The 23,587-nt window shown below is 46.2% G+C and overlaps 1 protein-coding gene across 5 annotated transcripts in view; it reads right to left on the reverse strand.

Annotated features, from left to right (window-relative positions):
• USP6NL (USP6 N-terminal like) overlaps nucleotides 1-23,587 on the reverse strand; it is a 121,257-nt gene that overhangs the window by 18,610 nt on the left and 79,060 nt on the right. For 4 of the 5 annotated variants that reach the window (XM_056114673.1, XM_056114672.1, XM_056114670.1 and 1 more), the window contains 5 exons: nucleotides 23,460-23,542; nucleotides 17,421-17,460; nucleotides 9,334-9,414; nucleotides 6,213-6,320; nucleotides 581-690 (listed from right to left, as the gene is read on the reverse strand). In XM_056114673.1, coding sequence (XP_055970648.1) covers nucleotides 581-690; nucleotides 6,213-6,320; nucleotides 9,334-9,414; nucleotides 17,421-17,460; nucleotides 23,460-23,542 — 422 coding nt within the window. The remainder of the gene's footprint in view (nucleotides 1-580; nucleotides 691-6,212; nucleotides 6,321-9,333; nucleotides 9,415-17,420; nucleotides 17,461-23,459; nucleotides 23,543-23,587) is intronic. The other variant, XM_056114674.1, reaches the window with a different exon arrangement.

Consider the following 23,587-nt stretch of genomic DNA (forward strand, 5'->3'; position numbering starts at 1 on the left):
GTTCAAGTGCTGGCCGTGCAGGCGCTGAACCTGGTTGGATACTGGGCACTGCATGTAGTACCCTGAGCACCACCGGGAGTGATCCCTGAGCACAGAGCCAGGAGGAAGTCCTGGGCACAAGTGGATATGGCCCCAACCCCCGACCCCAATGAAAGGAAAAAATACCCAAACAGAAAAATGATTCTTTACCAATTTTACAGCACTTACTATGTTAGGGGTTAAAATTTCAATTTAAGGACAGCAGGTAGGATGTTTGCCATGCATGCAGCTAGCCTGGGTTCGAATCCTCACACCCCATAGAGTCCCCTGACCCCACCAGGAGTGGTCCCTAAGTGCAGTGCCAGGAGTACACCCTAAGCAGCATGAGGTATAGCCCCAACACAATCACATTTCAAAGTTTAAGTTAGATTCTAAATTATCTAAAAATTGACCGAATCATCTATAAAATTAAGTTTTAAGTTTTTAGGGCCTGAATCAAAATGATTGTATACACAAGCCATTCTAAACACACACATCTGAAGTTAACAGAAGCTATGATAAAGATTATCATTTACATTTCACAGTATTGAACTTCACTTACTTGACACCATATCTGTCTCTAAACATAATATGGTCCCTAAACGTGCGGTTGACATCAAGGTCTATTTGTCTGATATCAGGTGAACAACCCCGTGCTCTGAGTTTTAATTTCTGGAGGAAAAAGAGGGAAAGAAAACACATCATTTTTCTATTAATCAGCTGCTGAAGATATTATGACAAAGAGTAAACTTATGATTGTTGTACTGTTCAGAATATTATCCCCAGGGTTCAAAAATGAAAATGATAATCAAAGGTTTACATGCTTTGAAACCTTTGAAAATGATAATCAAAGGTTATAAGCGCCCTCACTCTCCTGTCTCTTTCCTCCGCCCTGCCCATTGGCTTGAATTTGGGCTGAGAACTTCCTGGAGGAGGCACTGCTGCCCCACCTGAGAACATGTGTGCTGATGCCAGCCCCAGGGCTTCCTTCCTCTCTGCAATATAGGGTTTCCTTGTCCTGATGGTAACCATGCCTGCCTCTTTGGATCTGCCCCACTTCCGGTACTGCAAAGCTGATATGAATTCAAATCTAGTGCACTGTATGTTGTGCAGCTTTCTTAGACCATACGTGGGGAGAGCCAAGCACTTGCCTGGCACGTGGCTGACCCAGGTTCTATCTCCAGCATCCATCCCACAGGGTCCCCTGAGCACAGCCATGAGTGATCCCTGAGTACAAAGCCAGGAGTCAGCCCCGAGCATCACCAGGTGTGGCCCAAAACCAAAACACCAAAGCACAAAGCTAAAAAACAAGCCAAACAGGAGGGGGTTCTCTCCACACCACTCTCACAGCTTTCTGCAAACCCTCCTCTCCCCAAACCCCCCACGAGGTCTTCCTGTTCTGTTTCGAGCCACCTCCAGTGGTGGAGGTGGGATAACAGTGGGGGGACTAGGGGCTCTTTCACGGCTGCTTCCAGCTTCTGCTTGGTGACTGGAGGGAGTGGAGCCTGCAATGATCGGGCCTCTTAGAGATCCTGAGACGGACAACTCCAACAGTCTACCAATGCTAGCCTAGGATTTACCATCTCTGAGGGTCCACTGGGCTTGAACGAAAGCACAGTGGGTAGGGCGTTTGCCTTGCATGCAGCCAACATGGCTGACCCAAGTTTGATTCCTCCACCCCTCTCGGAGAGCCCGGCAAGCTACTGAGAGTATCTCGCCCACACGGCAAAGCCTGGCAAGCTACCCATGACATACTGGATATGCCAAACACAGTAACAATTGTCACAATGGAGACGTTACTGGCCCGCTCGATCAAATTGATGAATGGGAGGACAGTGACAGTGAGGGTCCACTATTTATTAAAACTTTGTCTGGATTCTGCTCTTCAAAAATTGGCAGGTATTATCCCTTCTCCCATCTTATTCTTGGTGAGTCTGATTTTATAAAACTCTCCTGCTAATTCACCAGCTTTTGGGGGGGTGAGGGGAGAGATAAATGAATATGCTTGATCTCACGTTTAACTAGATGGAAGATTAAAGTTTAAATTATTTATTCCTAACTACGCCTAAGTATAATTAAGTATTTATATACATGTGTTATACTGATCCATTTATATGCACTGGTAATAGACATTTCAGCTAAAATTAATTTCTATATATTGACACATGCATACGCACACATACATATAAATATAACTAGTGTATCTGCAAATAAGCCACCTCCTGATATTAGCTAACAACAGAACAACTGGAAGAAGGCCATCTGGAACACGTGTTGTATATATTCAGCATCAAATAAATTTGTGTATTTTTGTGTCTTGAGGTAGAAGCTCAGAGGAAGCAGCTTCAGGAGCTTTCCAAGACATGAAGAATAATTACAGTGCAGAGTTCAGATAAAAATTGGTCAGAAGAGGCTGAAGCAAGAGCATAGCTTGTCTTGCATGTGAATGACCTGGGTTCCATCCCTGGAACCATATATGGGGCCCCCAAGCCCCGCCAGGAGTGGTCCCTGAGAGCCAGGAGTAAGTCCTGAGTACCACTGAGTGTGCCCCTCCACTCCCCAAAAGAAGTTACAAAAGATTTTTAAAAATTAGTTTTGAAAATGAATCTTTAAAAGGGAACTAGAGAGATAGTATAGCAGGTAAGGCGAGGTAAGGTAAGCTTTACACGCGGCCAGTCCAGGGTCATTCACCAACATCACATATGGTCCCCTGAATCCCTCCTGAGTGATCCCTGAGCACAGAGCCAGGAGTCAGCCCTGAGAACCAGTGTGCAGTGTGTTCTCCAGCCCCGTACCCCCAAAATTATGCATCGCCAAGGGAAACAAAAGGTGATGGTCAAGCAGAGGTTCTGATGACTGCTCTGTGGGCATCCTGTTAAGATGAAATGTTAAAACAGAGAGGAAATATTTCTTCCTGTTAAATGAGAATGAGATGAACTAGTCTTTAGACTAAAACTGAGCTGAATGGAAGAAAACACCCAAGCCCTATCTCTATTATCTGTTTCTCTGGAGGACCAAAAGGCCAATATTAGGAAGCCCTCAGGATGAAGCAAAGGCCAGGGAGGTGGTGACGGACTGGCATGACGAGGGGACTTCTGCCCAGCAGACCTGCGAGGGTAGATGTGCAGATCAGAAAGGACACATAGTGCTACAGTCACCGCTGAGCTGACCAGAAGGACTGACCCATGGGTCACAATGACCTACAAGCATTCTGTTCAAAAGAATTAGGATCCACCCTATAAATCTGAGGACTCCATGCAGAGAGGTATACAGATGAAAACTTAGCAAGATCGAGGTGGACTGGGCGCAAGATGGATGAGGGTGTGTGGAAAGGAAGAAAAGAGAGAAAGGGGCTGAGAGAGAGTGAGACGAGGTGGGGGGAGAGAGCAAACAGGTTAGGAAAAGTTTGGACAATTTAAGAAAAGGAGGTTATGTGCCTATTAGTGTCTTGCTTGAGGACAGCCATTTGGATCAGCGGTTTTCACAGCTGGCAGGCAGGTGTAGAAAGGTTGAAAATCACTGTTCTGGACCCCTTTGAGAAGGAGAGGAAGAGAGAGTAATTGGGAAAGGAAGATTTGGTCCAGTAACGGTGCTGGGGAAACTGAAACGGTACTGACAATGACTAGGACATTGAAATGATAAGCTGGAAATGTTGGCAGCCATACACTTTTTGAGCTTATTTTTATGACTGGTATTTACAAATGGTTACTTCTACTAAATGAAGAGAAATTAAATGAAGTAAAAAAAAGATATCTGAACTATCACTTGTATCACTTGTCATCCTGTTGATCATCGATTTGCTCGAGTGGGCGACAGCAATGTCTCCATTTGTCCCTGTCAAGTGCTAGTATAGCCTAATGGCTTCTGCTCGCTCCAGAAAAATGAAGAACCTCAAACCGTTTGTTCAGGGTTTTGATGAAGAAGTCTGGAAATCTCATAGGTGGGTGGCCACACATCCTTTTGACCGTCCCGTGGAATCCAGTCGGTAACAGCTCTAGTCCAGCAGTTGTCTCTAAATTGAATTATGTGTTCGGCCCATCTGATTTTCATGCCTTGGCAAACAAGACAGCATCCCTGATTCTTGATCATCGATGGAGGTTGGAACTCCGGATTCCTTTTCTCACTTAAGTGAAATGTGGTATTCCAAGCATAGCTCTTTAGATTCCTCTTTGGGATACCTGAATAGTGTTCTCATCCTGTTTTCGTAGGGCCCAGGTCTCTCAGGCGTATGTTAGTGCAGGAAGAACAGTGGAGTCGAAAAGATGTGCCTGGAGCCGGAGGTTCTTCATACTCTTAACAACTTCTTCGATGCTCTTCGAAGGCGTTCCATGCTGCTCTCTTCCTCCTGTGCAGTTCTGGCGCCAAGTCGTTCCTCATGCTGAGTTCTCGACCCAGGTACAAATGGCTGCTGTATTCAGAGATGTTCATTCCGTTGAGAGCAAAGGGACTGGTTCGTTTTTCATGAACATTGTCCTGGTGAGACTCAGCTGCAGTTTGATCTTTCCACACTCACGGTCAAAGTCGGCTAGCATTTGTGCCACTTGGCTGATGTTTGGTGTTATTAGAACGATGTCATCAGCAAAGTGGAGGTGGAATAGTTGTCGACCCTCCAGCTTCATTCCCTATATATCTGAACTATATAGTTCTAATATTACAGTCTGTGTACTGGGTTGAAGAGTGTCACTGTAAAATCCAGACTGAGCTCCAGCCTATGAGGTGATCTGCTTTGAAGCCACAAATACACACATACAACACCGGGCTGGGGGTAGTCTCCATCCAGTGACTCAGGGGACTGCCTCAAGATGGAGACGACAGAGACAACCAGACAAACACAAGGAGAGAAGACGGGGACACAGCTGCAGGTCCTACGCCAGCCCCCACAGAGCAGGAATCTGCTGGGTGAAAAGTCCATTTGTGGGAGCCACTGTGCCAATCCCAGGAACAAAGGTGGCACGTAACATAAAGCCAGTCACTAAACACACATTAACAGAGAACGTCCCCTGCCAGGCACACTCCACTAATGTTCACGGAAATAAAATGCCCAAACAGCTCATTCCTAAATACCTTTCACTCAGAAAAAAGGAGAAATTGTGTTAGTATTAGTCAGTATTTTTGCCTTTTAGTTCAATAAAATTTTTATATATGAATAAAATTGTACGTATTCATATATGGAAAGAAGAACATTATCCAAAGAACATTATCCCAAAAGTATTACAAAGCCTCTTTTATCATTACCTTTCCTTTATTCCATTTATTCTTTTTTATTTTTTTTTCATTCAATGGGAGGAAGAGGTGGTGCTGAATGGCGGTAAAATGTTCTGTATGAAACCTTATCATTAAGAGTACTGTAACCCACACTGCAAAACATACCCATAAAGCCCCTCAGAGAGGTAGCCTGCAGGGTGGGAGGTACATGGGCTGGGAGTGGGGGGACTGGTGGAGGGAAGTGGACACCTGCTAAAGGATCAGTGTTGAAACACTGTATGCCTGAAAATGAATCATGAGTAATTTTGTAACCTCACAGTAACTAAATTATAAAAAAAAGGAAACTTTTTCCTGAAAAACATATTTCAAAATGATTTTTAAGTATAAATTTATTCCTTTAAAGGTTACTATGAAATTTATGTCAAGAAAGAATATAGCTCTGCTGACAGGAAGGAGATCTAACACATTAGCTAATTTAAGGATATCAACGCTGTTCACAGAGTCAAAAGCTTTATCAACAAATGAAATCTAGAGATACCCTTACAATCCGGGGAATGTCTTCTTTCTCACACTGGAGAAAACAGCTCATCGCTCACAGCATCTGGATAACTAAATTTGCCCATTACTCCCCCACAAATTCTAGAAATGAGACGTTAAGTCTCTTCTAATACTAACCCATGAACAAGCCCCTACATACCAGGTGTTAGTTTTTCTTATGAATATGCTCCAACACTGATTGATCATTACAAGCATTTGAAATGTGCCTAATACTTACTGATTAGACTCAAAATGACTTTTCAAAAACATATTTATTTGAAATTTAGCTTGCAAACTGCAATAAATAATCAAGAAAACAGATAACAGACCTATTGTATGTCAATTTTGATATAATTGCCAAAAATGATATCAATATGTTACATTACCTTAAAAGGCGTCAGGATGCAACATTAACTCTTAATTTAAAGTGGCAGTTGGCAGGAGATACTTACACTATAAAGATCTCTTGTTTCTTCTTTCATTTTTGGGATCTCCAGGAGCAGGGCCCACACTTCCCCCCTGAGCTGGAGTGGGATTCCTTTGTAAATTCTCCTGTGAAACTTAGGAAAAGAAACAGAGATGGAAACTTGAAACTGAAAAAGGCTGAGACTCATTCCTTGGGCTAATATTTGTTGTCAAAGAATCCATGATAACCAATGGATCTTTTCAATATGACATATTTGGGTCCTATCCTCTTCTCACTGTTCGGCTCCTCGCAGGTCAGTTAGCCTCTGTGGAGCAGGACAGATTCAGAGGGGAATCAGAGATTGCAGGGTGCTCTCTTCTGACTGATGAAACTCAGCAGTGGGCACCCTGCAGGTGGCAGGAGCAGAATTTGGCACCTCCTATGAGAGGACAATGGATGCACCACTGAGGAACATGGGGTGACAGATAGCGGAGGCTGGGGACCAGGTTTGGAGGATAATGAAGAATTAAAACTTAACAACCAAGTTCCTGACTGCAGTCACAATGACAGTTTATAGGAGGTGCTGATGTGTGCTTCCAGTTCAAAGTTACCTTGTAATATCACATTTTTAAAGAGGTGGGTGCCGCTGTTATCAACTCTATCCTGTAGATTACGAAATGAAGATGCAGAAAGGTTGAGTGACCAGCTCCACAGACTAGTAATCCTGCGGAGAGAGAGCTGAAATTCAGCCCCTCCAACGCCACAGTCTTAGCAACTGGTACATAGACTTTGGTGAGTTGAAATCAAATCTGAACTTCCTCACTTGGAAAGTACCACCTTAGAAAGTCTGCCTTTAAACTACCTTTTGGTTTCCAGTATCTTTACCTATCAACCAAACCAAGCAGTATGTTGGAGTCATATGGTTATGTTAAAAAAAAAAAAAACCTGAGAATGTGGCTGGAGAGATAATACAGCAAGTAGGGCTATCCCTGGCATCCCTGAGCCCACCTGGAGTGCTCTCTTAGTGCAGAGCCAGGAGTAAGCCCTGAGCACCATTGGGTGTGGCCTAAAATTTAACAAAGAAAAGAAAAAACTTTTACCTGTTCTTAGAACAGAAGAAAAAGGCTCCTTTTTTACTTTTGTGCAATTTAAAACTAAATGTGAATTAGAAGCAGCAATTCTCTCAGAGGGTGCTTCTGTCTCAGAACAAATTGGACCATGCGCACCATCAAACGATGGAGTATATAGTGGTAGGAAAGTGCATTAGAAGGGTACATTAAGGTACTCATTCTGTTAAGATTTCTCTTAATGGGAACTGCACTAGCCAGAGCGGCTGTCAAAGGAACAGCCATGGAAAATGCGCACCTTCTCAGCTGTTTTCACGCTTCTCATGCATCTGTGGCACCAGAAACACAAAGCCACTGAATGCCATCAGCATTTGACAAGGTAGACAGTGCTAGTGAAACCTTCTGGCTGTCACCTCTCAGTCACCTGATCACAGTGACAGAAGGTACAGCAGCCACACTGAGGCCAATTGAGAGGCAATAGAGCAGTGAACAAGAGAGTGTGTAACTAATCATCTGGGAGATGCAGAGCAAAACAAGGATGAAATAGCAACTTGCACCACAGAGACTGGCACACATCAAAAAGAACAAAAGCAGCCAGCGCTGGGGCGGATGCAGGGTAAGGAAGGGACTCACGTCCACTGCTGGGGCAAAGCCAGCTGGTTTGGTTTCCCTTCTGGAAAACAATATGGACATTCCTAAAAAATATACGAACTGAGTTTCCATATGACCCGGCAAACCCACTTTGCCAAGGAGATACGCCAAGGGCCCAAAAACACAATGGAAAAAAGACACCCGCATTCCTCTATGCCCTGCAACTCCTTCCACAATAGCCCAAGTCTGGAAGCCACCTGAGCGTCCAAGAGTAGATGACTGGATAAAGAAACTATGGCACAAAGACACAGTGAAATATATTACTCGGCCATCAGAAAAGATAGCCATGGAATTTGCCCCTACGTGGAAGGACCTGGAGAGTCTCCTGCTGAGTGAAGCTGGTCAGAGGGACAGAGACCTACACAGTGATTTCTCTCCTGTACGGAGTACAAGGAAACATAATGGGCGAATAACGACTGCATAAAGGCAACGAAACAGAACAGAACTGGAGTTCAGCTGAGGGGCAAGGGGTAGGACAGGGATGGGACAATTGTGTACAGGGCGCTGAGGGCTTTCTGTGCCCAAGCTTGTAGCCCATTCACTCCCAAGAGACGAGAACTACTGTCCCAATTTTACAGATGAGGGGACAGGCTCTCAGAGAGGGCGGAGGGGTCCCCTCTTCTCCTCCAACCATGTTATCTAGCCCCCTGCTCTGCATTCCAGCACTGCTCAGTGCTCAGCATCGCTGCTTGCAGTGAGTCCCGCTCACAGCACTGAGTGCTGCCCAGCTCGCATTCGGAGAGAAGCGGGCCCTCCAACACCGCACTGTGGCCAGCTGAGCCCAGGGTCGGCCTCGAGCCCAGACCAGAAGCACCCATCATCATGGTAACCAAGACAGCCCCATACAGTCACACAGACCCCTTCCCAAACACCAGTGAACATGCTGGCCACTCTCGGGGGCTCACTGACACTGCACATGGCCACAGCTGACACGGGCTTGCTGGGCAACAGCAGGAGCTGCAGCAAGGTGTCTACCAGGAGCTTCACAGCTTCTCCAAACCCACAGGCCTATCTAATGAGCCCAGAGGTGCTCTGGAGAAATGGGACACGTGACTGTAACGTGCTAGAAGTGACAAAAACTCAGTGCAAGGCACAAAAGCTCACGGAAGGGGGCTTGTCAGAAGTCTCTGGAGAAGGAGCTGGCCCTGCTTCAGGCAGTCCTTGTGGGGCTGGCCCTGCTTCGGGCCAGGCCTGAAGACTGTGACATGCAGACGAGAACCGCCAGGATGGTTCTGAGCCCAAAGGGAGGCCCATGGAAAAGGGGAGGCTGTGCAGCCAGGAACGGATAAGACCATCCCACTCCATCCCCGTCTGCCCCGCAGGAAGAGAAGCGCATCCCACTGAGTTACACTGAAATTTCAACAACTTATGTAAGACTCTTGCCACTAGAAACACTATGAAAAGTCTGATCCGCATGGCTCATATGGAAGTGGTGTTATTTTAGATTACCTTTTCCGTATTCTTGTATTTTTCCCAGCCTTTCAGCATTTTCAGCCATTTAGTCGTTCTTTCAATTTCCAGTTGTTTTTGCTAAAACACAATTGAAAGTCACTGTTACTGTCTGCAACATCTTTACTCGCATATTATCACCAGAAGTCAGAAAAGATGCGGCTTAAAAAAAGGACTACTAAAAATGTTATGCTGTATTAGATAGCAAATTAACTTACAAAGTCAGACAACTGATCACTTCTCAGCTACAATGAAGTGGGAGACTCTCCAATAGAAGGCAAAGAAATTATTTACAATTTCTAATACTTTTCAACAAGTCACTGAAATCCCAGTGGATTCTGCAGTCTAAACCCAAAGGAAGATAATCTAGTCTTTTAAAGAAGCAATAAACAACTTCAAAACTCAGTCTTCTTCCACATTTTACTGAATTCTTGCACTTCACTATTTTCTGCACCAGCGCTGATCTTCAAAGAAAAACTGGGCATAAACTATGGAGATTATTACACCAGGCACTAGGCAAGTGCAAAGTCAAACAGAAATAAGCACTAGGTACTTCCCTTCAGCACCCCACACCCAGCTTAAGGCACCTGGGCGCTGGGGCATGCAGTGAAGGCCACACGAGACTGTGTAGAAGGGCAGTCATAGCACCCAAAGTTAGAGAAGACAGTTCCAAATAAAAACAAGAAGAAGCGAAACTGCAATCAATCACGGGCCACAGAGGAAGAAATAGACTGCGATCATGAGCACTGGGGAAGCAGTAGACTGCAATCACAGGCCATGGGGGGAACAAGGCCTCCATGTTGCAGAGGGCTAACACGGTTCCGTAGCAGGCATCTTCAACGTGGGCTGTGAGTCAGGTGGAGAGTGGGGGTTGCCTGGAACTGATGCTTTTCCTGCCAGTGGTGTCCAGGGGAAGGGCTCTGGCTTCTCAACCCCCAGGCCTGCTGGACAATCTGTCTCGTGGGAATTCCAGACCCAGCAGGAAGGAGTGAGCAGACTCAGCCTCTGCCCCTTGGTTGTGGGTGCTCACTTCTGTCACCCTCAGGAAACACTCAGTCCTCAGGCAACCGTCAGTGGCAGAGGGCAGGCTGAGTCCTCTGCACACCTGGGCTGCCTTCTCCTGCCCACTCACTCGCCCTGTCCGAGGTGCCTGCTGTCCCTGGCCAGAGCAGTGCCAGAGTGCATTTTGTTTTCACGGAGACAGAACTCAACATTATTTCCTATGAGCAAATGAAGATTTGCTTGTGGTCAGTTCTATAGCGCAGAGAGGATGTGGGAGCTGATGCGGGGAAGAACAGTGCTAGGAGACTGCTCACCACAACCCCAGTGGTCAGCCTCATCCTCCCCGCTTGTGACTGAGCAGAGCGGCACAGGAGTCTGGACTGGCTCCAGTGGAAGTGGGTTCACAGGCCAGTAGGTTGCCAGCAACCCCGGCACCCGATGCCAGGAAGCTCAGACCTCATCCCTCGGGCAGCCCTCGAGCCACTGCCCAGTGCAGGCTCACACAGGGGCCACCGGCGAGCTCTGCTCACTTCTACTCCCAAGAAAAGGGTCACATCAGTGTGGAACTGTCACAGAATTTTATTTTTTGGCAGAGTAGTAAAACTCTTAATTACTTCTCTTAAAATCTGGATGAGTTTTTTAATTTTTTACAAAAGATAATTACTTGTGACCATAAAATTGTCTTTATAATTCCCATTTTTCAAAAGACAAGGCATATTCTTCATGTTATTAGTGATCAAATATTGCAGATGGTTCCAGAAACATGTTTAATTTTGAAACTCAGTGGGGCACTGAAACCTAATTAATGTTCCTTGCTAAATGTGACTTCCGAGAAGGCCACGCTGTGAAGAGTGAAGATCGTGTGAAGCTGCCATGTGGTACGTTTTCGTGCTTCTGCGCTTCCTGCCTTGGCTGTTTCAAAGCAGCAGCCTTTCCCCAGCACGGGAAGACAGAGAATAATTCAAGCCCACGAGAGCGCGCGCCACATTCTGCCAGGAACAACCCGCTGAGAGCTCACAGGGCTCCTGCCATCTTTCATTTCCCCGACTATGAATTATCAATGAATCACTTCAGAAAGCCGGCACTCTGCATTCTAACACTGCTCCTGACTGACAGCCCCACAGTCCCCTGGGCCAGTCTAGGCAGAATCCTCCCTCCCGGACCCGGCTCCAGGAACTTGTCCCCGTGGCCATTCCCCTGCCCTTCTACCGCTGAGGATCCTACTCCCAAGGGCAATGCTGATTGCTTCCTGGTGTCTGACTTGGCTTTAGGTCCACTCCCCTAACTGCTACCACAATTAAAATCTGTGCTAAAGATGGTCCCAGTGGCCACTGAAATAAGTGAGATAAAAGTCTAACTTCTATATGAATGGCCCTTCACAGTGTAGCCCCAAATCACCTGCTTGCACGCATGCAACCTTTCCTGATTTGGTCTCACGACTTTCACGCCCCGTACCCCCTTGGCCAATGTTTCCCATTTGTCTGTGTAAGTATCTCTCAGGCCTCTCTCAAACGTTAAAGACGTGAAACCTTTTCCAAGCACCGGTGGCCCTCTGAGTCTCAGCATTTCAAGGCATGGACCCAGGACCCAGCTGGCCTGCGTTCAAATGTCGATCCTACTCTCCCTCTGGGCAGCAACCCGGGCACCTTTTCCCTCCTGCGTCTTCATGTCTCTGTTACAGGAAGGGGATCACTGTGCTTGTGTGAGCGCCTGACACCTGTGTTGTGGTGGGTCCAAAGGCCCAAAGCACATAACTAATAAAGCACGAATCCCCGGCTCAGAAAAGCCCTGTCATATACCTCTATTAATTTAATCACCTGAAACTGGCTAATTCATAAGTAAAGTTCTATAAGCATTTTAAGTTAAACATGGCTTACATAAGAAAAGACCACCATACTACTGAGCAAATACAGCAGTCAGTGGTGGTCCCTGCAGTCTCAGAGGGCATGAGGCAATGAGTCAGGGTTATATACAGAACAGTCAAAAGTCCTGAGAGGACAGCAGTTCAGTCACTACAAAAGTAATCTGAAGCTCGCCTAACACCATCTCTCATGGAGCCTAAGAGCAGAAATGGGATCACTCCATCAGGATCACAACATTTCACTTTTTCAGCCTCCAAAAGAAAGAGCCGCATGTCAGCAGTCTGCACAAAAACAACATGAAGTGACTGCTGCCTTCATGACTGACACAGCTCCCGGTTCTTCCTCTAAAGGATTTCAAACCTGCAGAGACGCTGGAAGAACCTTACACCATGAAGCCTAAAGACGCTTCATCCAAATCCCAGAAAAATGTATTTATGTGCATCAGGCAATAGCTGTTTTACTTGTTTGGTTCGGGTTTGATTTTTGTTTTGTTTTCTTTTGGTTGGGGGGGTTCGGGGGGGCTGCTTAGGAGGCCACGGGCACCTGTGAGTATTCAAGCACCTGTCTCCTAAGAACAGAAGCCCACGGCCCAACTTAACTACAGTACCAGGGACTCACTCATAAATTCTAAGCCTGCTGTTACTGTGGACAAGAACAGTCCACGGGCAAAGTGCTCGCTTGTCTGCATGTGCTCCTCAGAGGAGTCTGCTCCCAGGGGAAGGCGCAATGGGTGCTGGACACACAGGCCGTGTCCTCCAGGTCATGAGTCTGGAGCAGTCCCCTACCATTCTTGTTGTCCACCACAAAGGCATGGGAGGAAGCCCAGCCCCATCTCTGGCTGTCCCTGCTGTCCCCTCCAGGTCCAGCAGAAGCACAAAGCAGATGTTGCTCTGTCCTTCCCTGGCACCACAGCTGGAGCCACCATGTCAGCTAGGCTGCACAGGGACCCACCCCCCTCCCCCAGTCAGGTCATTCATTTCCCATGAACTCAACAGACAACGTCCCTCTCTGGCAATTCACAGGGAATGCATAAAGAACTCTGGTTGCTTTTCAATTTGGGGTGCCCACACCTAGCGATGCTCAAGAGCTTCCTCCTGGTTCTGCACTCAGGGATTATTCCTGGTAGGCTCAGGAAACCATATGGGATGCCAGGAATGGAACCCGGGTTGTCTGCATCAAGGCAAGGCAAGCGCCCTCCCCACGGGTCTCTCTTTCTTGCCCCTACTGATGGACTTTTTCTGAAACTTTTTCTTGTTGTAGCAGCTCTCCACCCCCTTGTAATAGAACTATAGTATAAAGAACTGTTTTGTTAACACATTAACCCATTTCATGCTGATCTTTCCAGAAGTTCATTTTGTCCCTAATTTGGTTGGGCTGATCCACTCCCCTATCCCCATGTGGGGCTGGCAATTCCCCCATCAAGTGGCCTCTCAGTCTTGCCTTATCTGCCACAGAACAGTGCAGACTTGGCCGGTACTTTTCTGCCCTACAACAGCCATTTCCTCCCCACATGGAGGCTCCCCTTGGGGAGAGTGAGAGGCTCAGATCTGGGCAGCAGATGTGCTCACCGCTGCAATCCATAAATCACATCAGAGAATCAAGTATAAGAAATGTGAATCCTCTGAGAATACCAGATCAACATCTATCACAAGGAAAACTGCTCATTCCTAGGCAGTCTCCTTTATGCCCTTGGTTATCTACACCTGGGCACGGCTGCATGCTTTCCAGCCCAGATACTGTGTCTGGGAGGGGACTAAACTGACAAAGAAGTCAGCAACCCATACTGACTATCTGAAAACTGCCATGTTAAGTGACCAAAAGGACGCGAATCAAAGACTGGGATGAAAAGCTTCCTTGCTGCCTCTCGGGCACTAGCAAGGGACACTGCACTGAAAGGTGAATTCAAAGGGTGGCTGCTGAATCACCCAGAGTCTGTTCAAAGAACAGAGGCTAAACATGCACCATGCACGGTGGCCATGAAGTAGGCTAAACATGCACAATGCACACTGGGCATGAAACAGGCTTCTCCTCCAGCACAAGAACTCTCAGCACTTCGCAGCAAGTCTCTGGATGCATTTCTGTCCTGTTTGAGTCTTAGGTGGGGCCTGTGGGAGTGTGCAGGGGATGCAGGAGTTGGGCATTCCTACAGCTCACCAGCAGGGGGCAGGAGAGCTCAAGAAGAACAGGAGGACCCAGCCTCCAAGGAGGGAACCCTCCAAAGACCACAGGTCTGCAGGAACTCCAAGTAACACACAAAACCACATACAAGTACGATTCACTTCCTAAATACATGACAAAGCCCCACCCATTGGTAAGTTAGGCCAAACTGCACAGAGATAAACTCGCTGACTCCACAAAAATTCATGGCTCTTACCCTTTTCAACCTTATTGAAAATATCAATAACCTCAAAGTAACAAGAACAGCCATTATTAATACTGTCCTCTGCAGAGCAAATATAGTAAGTAAGTTTACCTATTTGCCTTCTGCGGGGTAACCCAAAACCCTCTGCAGAGATCAGCCCTTCTCCCCCTGATAATGGACAGCCTCTCAGGGTCCCTACTTTAAGCAGAGAACTGTCTGAAGTAAAGTCTGGCCGAGGTGGGCTGGGCAGAGAGCTCAGGAGGCTGAGCCCCAGCATGGCATGTGGAAGATCCAGGCCCTATCCCCATGCATGTCCTAAGGTCCACCAGGTACAACCCCTGAGCACAGCTGGATGTGGCCCCAAACCAAACACAAATACACAGTCAAAACAACAGGAAAGGGGATATGGTGCCGCCAGCAGGTCAATCTGTACCTGTGAGGCGAGTGCATCAGAAGCCTGATGGCACCTTCAGACTTCCATATACCCCGAAATTGCTGCTGGGCCTTTGGCCAGACCCCAAAAAACTTGGGGCAAAGTTTACCAAGAAAGTAACCCACAAACGGCCTCTATGGCTCCTAATTAAGATGCTTAACGACCATGATCCAAGAGACTCAGGAACAAATCTCGGAACCCAGCAGGTTTTGGCAGAAATTCCTCCAGATTTAAGTGTTAAAATTTCAGAATTTTAAAATCACGTGGCCTCTACTACAGCAACGCAACATCATATATTATTCATAACCAGCAAGAGAAAACAAATTGTCTACTGTTGCCTTTTCAGCAGATCTGAGTGTTGGGGTAAAATCCCAAATAATAATGGTGGGTCTGGTGTCAAAATGTTGAATGCAATCAAAGTAGAGAGAGAGTAATGTGGAAATCATCTGCCCCACAGGTAGGGGGAGGGTGTGGGATGGGGGGTATGCTGGGGCTTTTGGGGGTGGAGAATGGGCACTGGTGAAGGTACAGGTGTTTCATTTTATGACTGAGACTTAAACCCGAAAGGTTTGTTACTGCTCTCACGGTGATACAATAAATAAAATTATAAAAAATTTTAAAAAAAGTAAGGTGGAGGTCATGTCCAATTCAATCAGCTAATCAGTAGCTGAATAAATAGCAGTACTCCTTCCTAAAAAAAAAAAAAAGGAAAATCTACTCCTGTGGGCATGTGGGCATAAGGGTCCTGGCCTTCCCAGTGAGAGTGAGGGTCCTCTGTCCACACAGACACCCCCCCCCCCACTCCAGACTGCAGTACAGTACGGATGCTGCTTCCACTAACTGTGCAGTAGGGTGATAAAGGTCCCATTCTTACACCCTCTTCCAGAAATGGCAGAACTCGGTCATTAGGAAAAACAGGGTCAGTTAAGAAAACATAAAACACTGGACCACATCCAGGCATAGTTGGTGAGAACAGAGTCACCCTGGTGAAGCCAGGCCCTGGGCCAGGACAACCAAGAGTGTGATTAGAAAGACTCGGGCTGGAGGTCCCCAAGGTCTGCCACCCAGGGTCTCCCTCGGCCTCCTCTAGTGACTGGGCAGAAGCGAGAACTTACCTGATCCAAGCACTGAGCAGGTCCTGGCGCCAAGCTCAATGCAAAAGAGCTTCTCCATGACAAGCGATTAAAGGACAGACATAGGCTGGAGTGATAGTACAGCGGGTAGTGTGCCCACCCCACTGGTACACAGATGACCTGGGGTCAACCGGGTTCTATCCCAGGCACCCCATATGGTCCCCCGAGCCCCACCAGGAGTGATCCCTGAGCGTTGAGCCAGGAATCTGAGTCCCACCAGGTGTGGCCCCAAACAAACAACAACAAAATTTTTTTTAATTAAGAAACAAAAGACTCATTGGCCTGCCCCACAGTTACAGAGCTGAAGAGAAGTTGTCCCCGAGAGCAAAGGACGCCAGGATCTCAAACTTAGGGACAGTTTTTATGTTTATTGGGCCACCCTCAGCAGTGCTTAGGGCTTAACCTGGCTTGCGCTCAGGAATCACTCCTGGCAGAGCTCAGGGGACAATATGAGGTGCCGTGGATCAAACCCGGGTTGGCCACATGCAAGGCAAATGCCCTCCCACTGTACTACTGCTTTGGCCCCCTTCATTTACTATTTTTAGAAAGTTATTATTCTATCAAGTCTCTCTCAAAATCCCTTTTCCAATTCGTATTTTTCCTTCTCTGCCTGAAACTAGTGTCCCATCAAGCATAAACAAACGGAGATGATGCAAACCAGCAGTTTTTCCATTCTACGACTTATTTCCTGGTACAGAAAAAAGTGGCATTGGAGGTAGACTCTGAACAAGCTGAAACCTTTCCTCCTGGTTTTTTAAGGCAGCAGCTACAGCCAACACCCTGGCCAAGTTCAAAACGTGACAAGTTTCCTAAAGAGTTTCCTTGGGAAGCAAACAAACTTATAAAACTCACTGCTAGTGGTGGGAAATCTGAGTCGATGACTACAGAAAACTCACTGCTGGTGGTGGGAAATCTGAGTGAAACAGGGGCTACATCAGAGGGAGGCTGAGAATCTCTGGGGAAACTTCTCATGAGACTGGCCAGCATCTGGCCGGAGTCGAGCAGAGTCTGAGGCGGGCGTCAAGCGATTGCTCCTGTCTCCACATGAGGCCACGAAGAGAGCTGCCCTCTGGGACTCAGGCCGTCCTGGAAGTGAGTCTCCAGAGCAGTCCCATAAGGTTTCCTGAAATTACTTCACTGTGACCATACTGACTTTTCTACTGACCAGGGGTAGGGTCAGGGACCACTGTGTATAGGGGTCATGTGACACCCAAAATCACAGAGGTGGAGGAAGCTCCTCTCCCTTCGTCCATAGTCCCCAGACCCTGGAGGGGAAGAGGCAGAGCTGCACTTACCCGTTCCATAGCTGCATTGTGGTAGGGAAGCTCCTCCTCGCTGCGGAGGGAAAACAGTACAGGTGAGATCGCAGAACACTGCAGCCAATGTCAAACACCCCAGAGGCACACGTGCCTGAGATGGACCATCACCTACTTCCCATTATGGAGAGTCACAAACCCATCCCACCAACCCCACACACAACAGCGAGTGGCTCACTCTGCACTCTCCCTGACTCCCATCAGTCCATTCCAGATCGCACTGACCCTACCATCACCTCCAGCCACTTACATGCGGCCAGTTCATTCTAAACGTTAATCTAAAGTAAATACTAATTTAAAAATTCAGTGAGTCGTCCCTCTAGCCACCATCAAAGGGCATGGCAGCAGAGGACAGAGCAACTGTGGTCTAAACTGTGGACACAGCAAGAAGATTTCCAACAATGGAGGACAGACTTGACCCTGCGCCACAGCCGCAGGAACAGCAACCTAGCACAGAACGTGACAGGGAGACCAGAAAGGCGCTGTACCACCACACTGACGCTCTGCCAATAGCCACTGTCCAGCTGAGGCTAAGAGCCCATGGTTCTGATTTGCTGTTCCGTGTTGTTTAGTGGCTGGGAGGGGTGGGGGGGGTGGTAGGGAGGGGTGGTGGTGTTCTCTTGTCCCTGGTGGCCGTCACTAGGGGAACAGCCCTTCAAATCCTCAACAACCCCCGCCCCTTGCCTGTTCTTTTCTTCTGTGTTGTGCTGGAGCCTCATGTCCCCCCGACTTTCAGCCCATTTTGTTAGAATAAATTTTGGAGAAGCAGTGGTTTGGGCCACATCCGGGGGTGCTCAGGTGCTATTCCTGGCTCTTCACTCATGAGTGACCCCAGGAGGTGCTCAGGGCAGGTTACAGCAAGTACTTGTACTATCTCTGTTTCCTCAGCCCATTTTTTTAAACCTGGATTTTTTCCTACTGACTTACAAGAACTATTTCAGCTATTAGCCTAGCAGACTTACAAGTATTTTCTCCCTTTCCACATGCTGCCATTTCATTTGTTTAATGGTTTCCTCTGCTGTGTGGAAGACTTTTACTTTAATAATAGTTCTATTTGTTGTTTATCTTATTGCCTTTTAGGGTCAGGGTTGTTAAAAATCATCTTCTATGTCAATGTCAAGGAGCTTATTACTAAGTTTTCTTGTAGGAACTTTATGATTCCAGGTATTACGTTAGAATCTTCGTTCTATTTTTGGTGCATGTAAGACAGTGGCCCGATTCCATTCTTCTGCATTTTGGCTGTTTGACTCTTCCCAGCACAATTTCCCAGTGTGTCCTCTTCACGTGTCCCTGGCCCCTCTGTTAATTCACATACATGGACAGATCTATTACTGAACTCTTTCTTCAAGTATGTCTTTACATGTGCTTGTCTTTAATGCCAATATTGTACTGCAGCATAGTTTGAAATCAGGAAGTATGATACCGCCAGTTTTGCTCCTTTCTCAAGATTGCTTTGACTATTTGACTTTTGTTTCCACTAAAATTTTAAGACTGTCTATTCTATTTCTGTAGGAAATACAACCAGAATTTTTATAGAGACTGCATTAAATCTACAGACTGCTTTGGGCATATGGATATCTTAAGAATATTGATTTTTTTCCAGTTCATGAGCACAGAGTAGCTTTTCATTTGTATCTTCTTCAGTATCTTTTAGCAATATTTCAGCTTTTTGTGTAAAGATCCTTTACCTATCTGATCAAATTTACTCCTAGGTACTGGGTTCTTTTTGATGTAAGTAAGTATAAGATACAAATGTTTTCTTAATTTCTTTTTCCAATAGCTTGAATGAGTTTATTAAAATATAATAATTGTTATGCTTTTGCTTCTGTTTTGGGGCCACACCCAGAGGTGCTCAGGGGTTAACTTCTGGTTCTGTACTCAGGAATTGCTCACAGGACTCAAGGGACCACATGAGATGTCAGGGATCAAACCCAGATTGGCTGCTGCACTACTGCTTTGACCCCAGTAACTGTTAAACCTGTAAGAAAACTTTATAGAATTTGTTTATTTGTTCCAACAATTTTAATGCAGTCTTTTTTCTGAATATAAAAGCTTCTATCATCTTCAAATATGAAGGAAGAGTTTCTACTCTTCCAATCCAATCTGAAAGTCTCATTTCTTGTTTGTGCCTTATTGCTCTGGCCAGGATTTCCAATACTGGTTGAATAAAAGTGGCATCCTGTCTTCTTCATTTTAGGAGGAAAGCTTCCAGTTTGTAACTATAAAGTGTGATGTTGCCTTGGGCTTGTCAGAGATGGTCTTTATTATGCTAACCATATATGGTAGTTGTTATTTCATTTACACAGCTTGTCTCATGAACGGATGTTGAATTTCACCAAAAATAGTAATAATAATAAGACTTCATAGATGAATGACAGATTAAGAATGTAGCCCAGTTTTCCAAAGTGAATTTCCTTATATTTTGATTTCTCCAAAATTAAAACATTTCCTATAAAGTCTGCTGTGTGCATGACCCTGACTACCCAGAAGTTTGTTCCTCAAATCTTTTCACAGTCTTCCAAGGAGAAAGCAAGGAAACACCCCCTCATCAGGAGCGAGTCACAGCATGGCCCGGGGAAACGGGCAGCTGGGGGAGAGTTGCACACATGAACTGATATGGACACCCATCCCCACACCAGCCCCCAAAGGCCCTGCAAGTAGAATAAAGAGAAGGGGAAAGTGTGTGTGTGTGTTGGGGTGAGGGTGTGAAGTGTCCCGTCAACCCAGCAAATGACAGCCCATGTTCCAACTGGGTGCAGGTCCATGTCTGTGAATGAAGCTCGGAGACATGCGGCCACAGTCATTCACTTAGGGATCAGCTGTGGCTGTTCACGAGAGCTGAACAGTCATGATGAAGACCAGATGGCCCACAAAGCTGAGGTTATTTAACAGTGAAACTTAGGCAGACTGCAGTAGAACACAGATGTGTAACTGTTAACAGGTCAGGGGGAGTATTTCTTTGACAGTAGAAAAACATTCATTTGACACATAAAACGTGTTCAAGTGAGTAAGTTTATTATAATGAATAAGCTTATTTCTATTTTTTGTAGTAAATTTTGTCTATGTTTAGACTTACTCTTAGTCAAAATTATTGGGTAGGTAATCTCAAGCGCTTATCATCAAAGCCATTTCGACTTTAAAAACAAAAACCTTCAGGGCTGGAGAGATAGCCATACTTTTTTTTTATGCTTTTTAGGTCACATTCAGCAATGCTCAGGGGTTATTCCTGTCTCTGCACTCAGGAATTACTCCTGGCAGTGCTCGGGGGACCATATGGGATTCTGGGAATCGAACCCGGGTCAGCCGCGTGCAAGGCAAACGCCCTACCCACTGTGCTATTGCTTCAGCCCCGCCATTTATACTTTAAAAACAAAAGCTTTCATTCAGGTCAGGCACTTGCACTGCATGCAACCCACCTGGGTTCAACTCCTGGGACCCCAAACTGTCCCTGAGTTCACCAGAGTGACCTCTGTACACAGAACCAGGAGTAAGTCATGAGGACCCAAAAATAAAATCGAAACACCTGCTTCTGGTTTTCAAATAGTTACAGCTACAGTATGTCATAGGCAATCTAAGTTTTATAAATAATCACATTTTGGTAAGTATTGAAAATCTGGAGTTTGTGTCCATTTTATCCTTAATTTTGGTATAATTGCCTCCTACTTCTTCTATTAATAACTTGTGACCTAAAGTGCTATCTATCATTATCCAAATACCAAAGATTCTTTGTGGAGTGGACTAGTAGTGACTATTTTTAATAAAAATGTTGAAAGTCCTAGCTCAAGTTCATGTTGTTCCATCTCCATCACAGGCACGCACCAGCGATAACTCCCTGTCTCCAAGCACTACAAAGGCATTCCTGTTCCACCCCCGAGCCAGGTTAGTTTGCCAAGTCTTTATTATTAAATCTAGTACAAAGCCAAGTAAATCCTGTCCTCTGTTAGGTACTGCCACCCTTCCCCAATAATAAGCATTTAAGTTACAGAGAAGTAACTGGATATGAACTCAGCAGCCTTCAATAAAAGCTACAAAGTGACTGTGTGACAGTGTACTGTACTGCACTGAAAGCCCAATCTCACCACAGAACCAGGAAGAAGCACGAGGAACTAAGACAACATAGGAGGGGGGAGGGGTAGGGCTGCTCCTTTAAATAAAGCATGACAGGAAGCAGCATCTAAATGCCTAGACCGGATTTCAATACCACAAAAACCCCAGCCACAGTGAGCAGCAGAGAGCAGCACTGCGGACCCTGGGACAGTGTCACCAAAACCCATGAGTTTGATGAGACTCCAGGAGGCCCACATGGCACTGTGACGGTCTCTGCGCCTCCCCATCCCCAGACCTGCCTACCTCAGGGCTGTGTTGGAGCACGGAACCAGCAGTGTGAAGGCTCAGCCCTCTCAGTCCTCCAAGACAGGCTAACAGAAGCCATGAAGCCCCTGCTGGCCCTCTGAGTTTTCCTTTCATGCTCTCCAGGCATTTCAAACCCTCCTCAAGGGTCTTCCTACAGTTGGGGTACAGTGGGTGGTAGGACCCTATAGTGGGGGCGTGTAGGGTTACGACCCTACAGTGGGGTTATATAGGGTTAGGACACTACAGTGTGTGTGTGTGTGTGTGTGTGTGTGTATGTGTGTGTGTGTAGGGGGGGGGTGTTGGTTCAAGACCCTACAGTGGGGTGTCCTACAGTGGGGGTGTGTAGGGTTAGGACCCTACAGTGGGTGTTGGTTTAAGACCCTACAGTGGGGTGTGCAGATTAGGATCCTACAATGGGGGAGGGGAGGTGTAGGGTTAAGACCCTACAGTGGAGGTGTGTCAGGTTAGGACCCTACAGTGGAGGTGTGTCGGGTTACTGCCATGCCCAGAGCCCAGCCTGTTCCTGTCTGTAATAGCCAAGGCTGGCAAAGGAAGCACGTGAGATGATTCCTCACTAATGTCAGACTGGAGAGACAAAAGGGTTACAGCCGTGGGTGTGGCTGCAAGACTGCCACAATTCCAGCTGGGAAAGCTCACCGGCGGGGTATTTTTAAGAATAAAAATCAAAGCTGGAGCAATAGCACAGTGGGGAGGGCCTTTGCCTCACACATGGCCAACCCAGGATTGATCCCTGGCAGCCCATATGGTCTCCTGAGTACCATCAGACTAACTTCTGAGCATAGAGCTAGTAGTAAGCCCTGAGCAGAGCTGGGTGCAGATGTCCCTCCCACCCAAAAAATAAAAAAAGATTTAAAAAAATCACTTTATCTTTTGACTTTACAGTGGTCTAAGCCTCTCCTAACTTTTTTTTTACATATAACATACTCAGGATAAATAGAATTAATTTTAAAAGAAGCAATAATAATAAGCAAGATCAATGGTTTCTTTTCATTGCTCATTTTTAGGGTGCATTAACACTAACATTCTCATTGATAATTATTTTTAAATGCATTTCTTTAAAATGAAAGGTTCGTAATATATTTTAAATAAAAAATAAAATTCATTTCCATTTAATTCTGCTAAATTATTAAAAACTCATTAATTGCATTTATTGTTCTCAATAAATTTAAATATTAAAGACTGTATTCTTTACTACAGTAGTTTTAATTGCAGGAATTAAAAGCACCACAAGTTCTGTGCGTGCAGCAGGGCCAATCCTGAAATCTTCCTGTGGGGCATCCTTCTGGGTGGGTCTCAGGATGCCATGGGGCACCTCCTAGAGACAGGGGCAACCAGCAAGGCCTAGATGTGGTGCCGCTGAGGCCTGCTGTTCTAGGGGTGACCCAGGGCACTCCAGTGGTTTGGGGGACTCTAGGGCTGTGTCAGGTGATGCTTGGGGAACCATGTGGCCCTGGGACTGAACCTGGACCAGTCACATGCAAAGCAAGGGCCTGAATCCCTGTGTTACCTCTCTGAACCCCAAATCTGAAATCTTATTCATAATTCATAGCAATGCTATTTAAAACAGACACACAAGATCCCAATGACAACAGGTGACCATGTACACATTATAATAAAAGTTAGCTTTTAATCTGGGCAACTTACTGTAAGAAGCCAAATCTATCCGTGACTTTGTAAACCAGGTAATCGGCATCTTCCCAAGGTTCAATCTCTGCACCTTCTCGTCCCTAAACAGGATAAAACAGGATGCTGTAGTCATTTACAAAAGTGAG

The sequence above is a fragment of the Sorex fumeus genome, unplaced genomic scaffold (genome assembly GCF_029834395.1).
Source record: "Sorex fumeus unplaced genomic scaffold, SorFum_2.1 ptg000026l, whole genome shotgun sequence".
Taxonomy (NCBI): Eukaryota; Metazoa; Chordata; class Mammalia; order Eulipotyphla; family Soricidae; genus Sorex; species Sorex fumeus.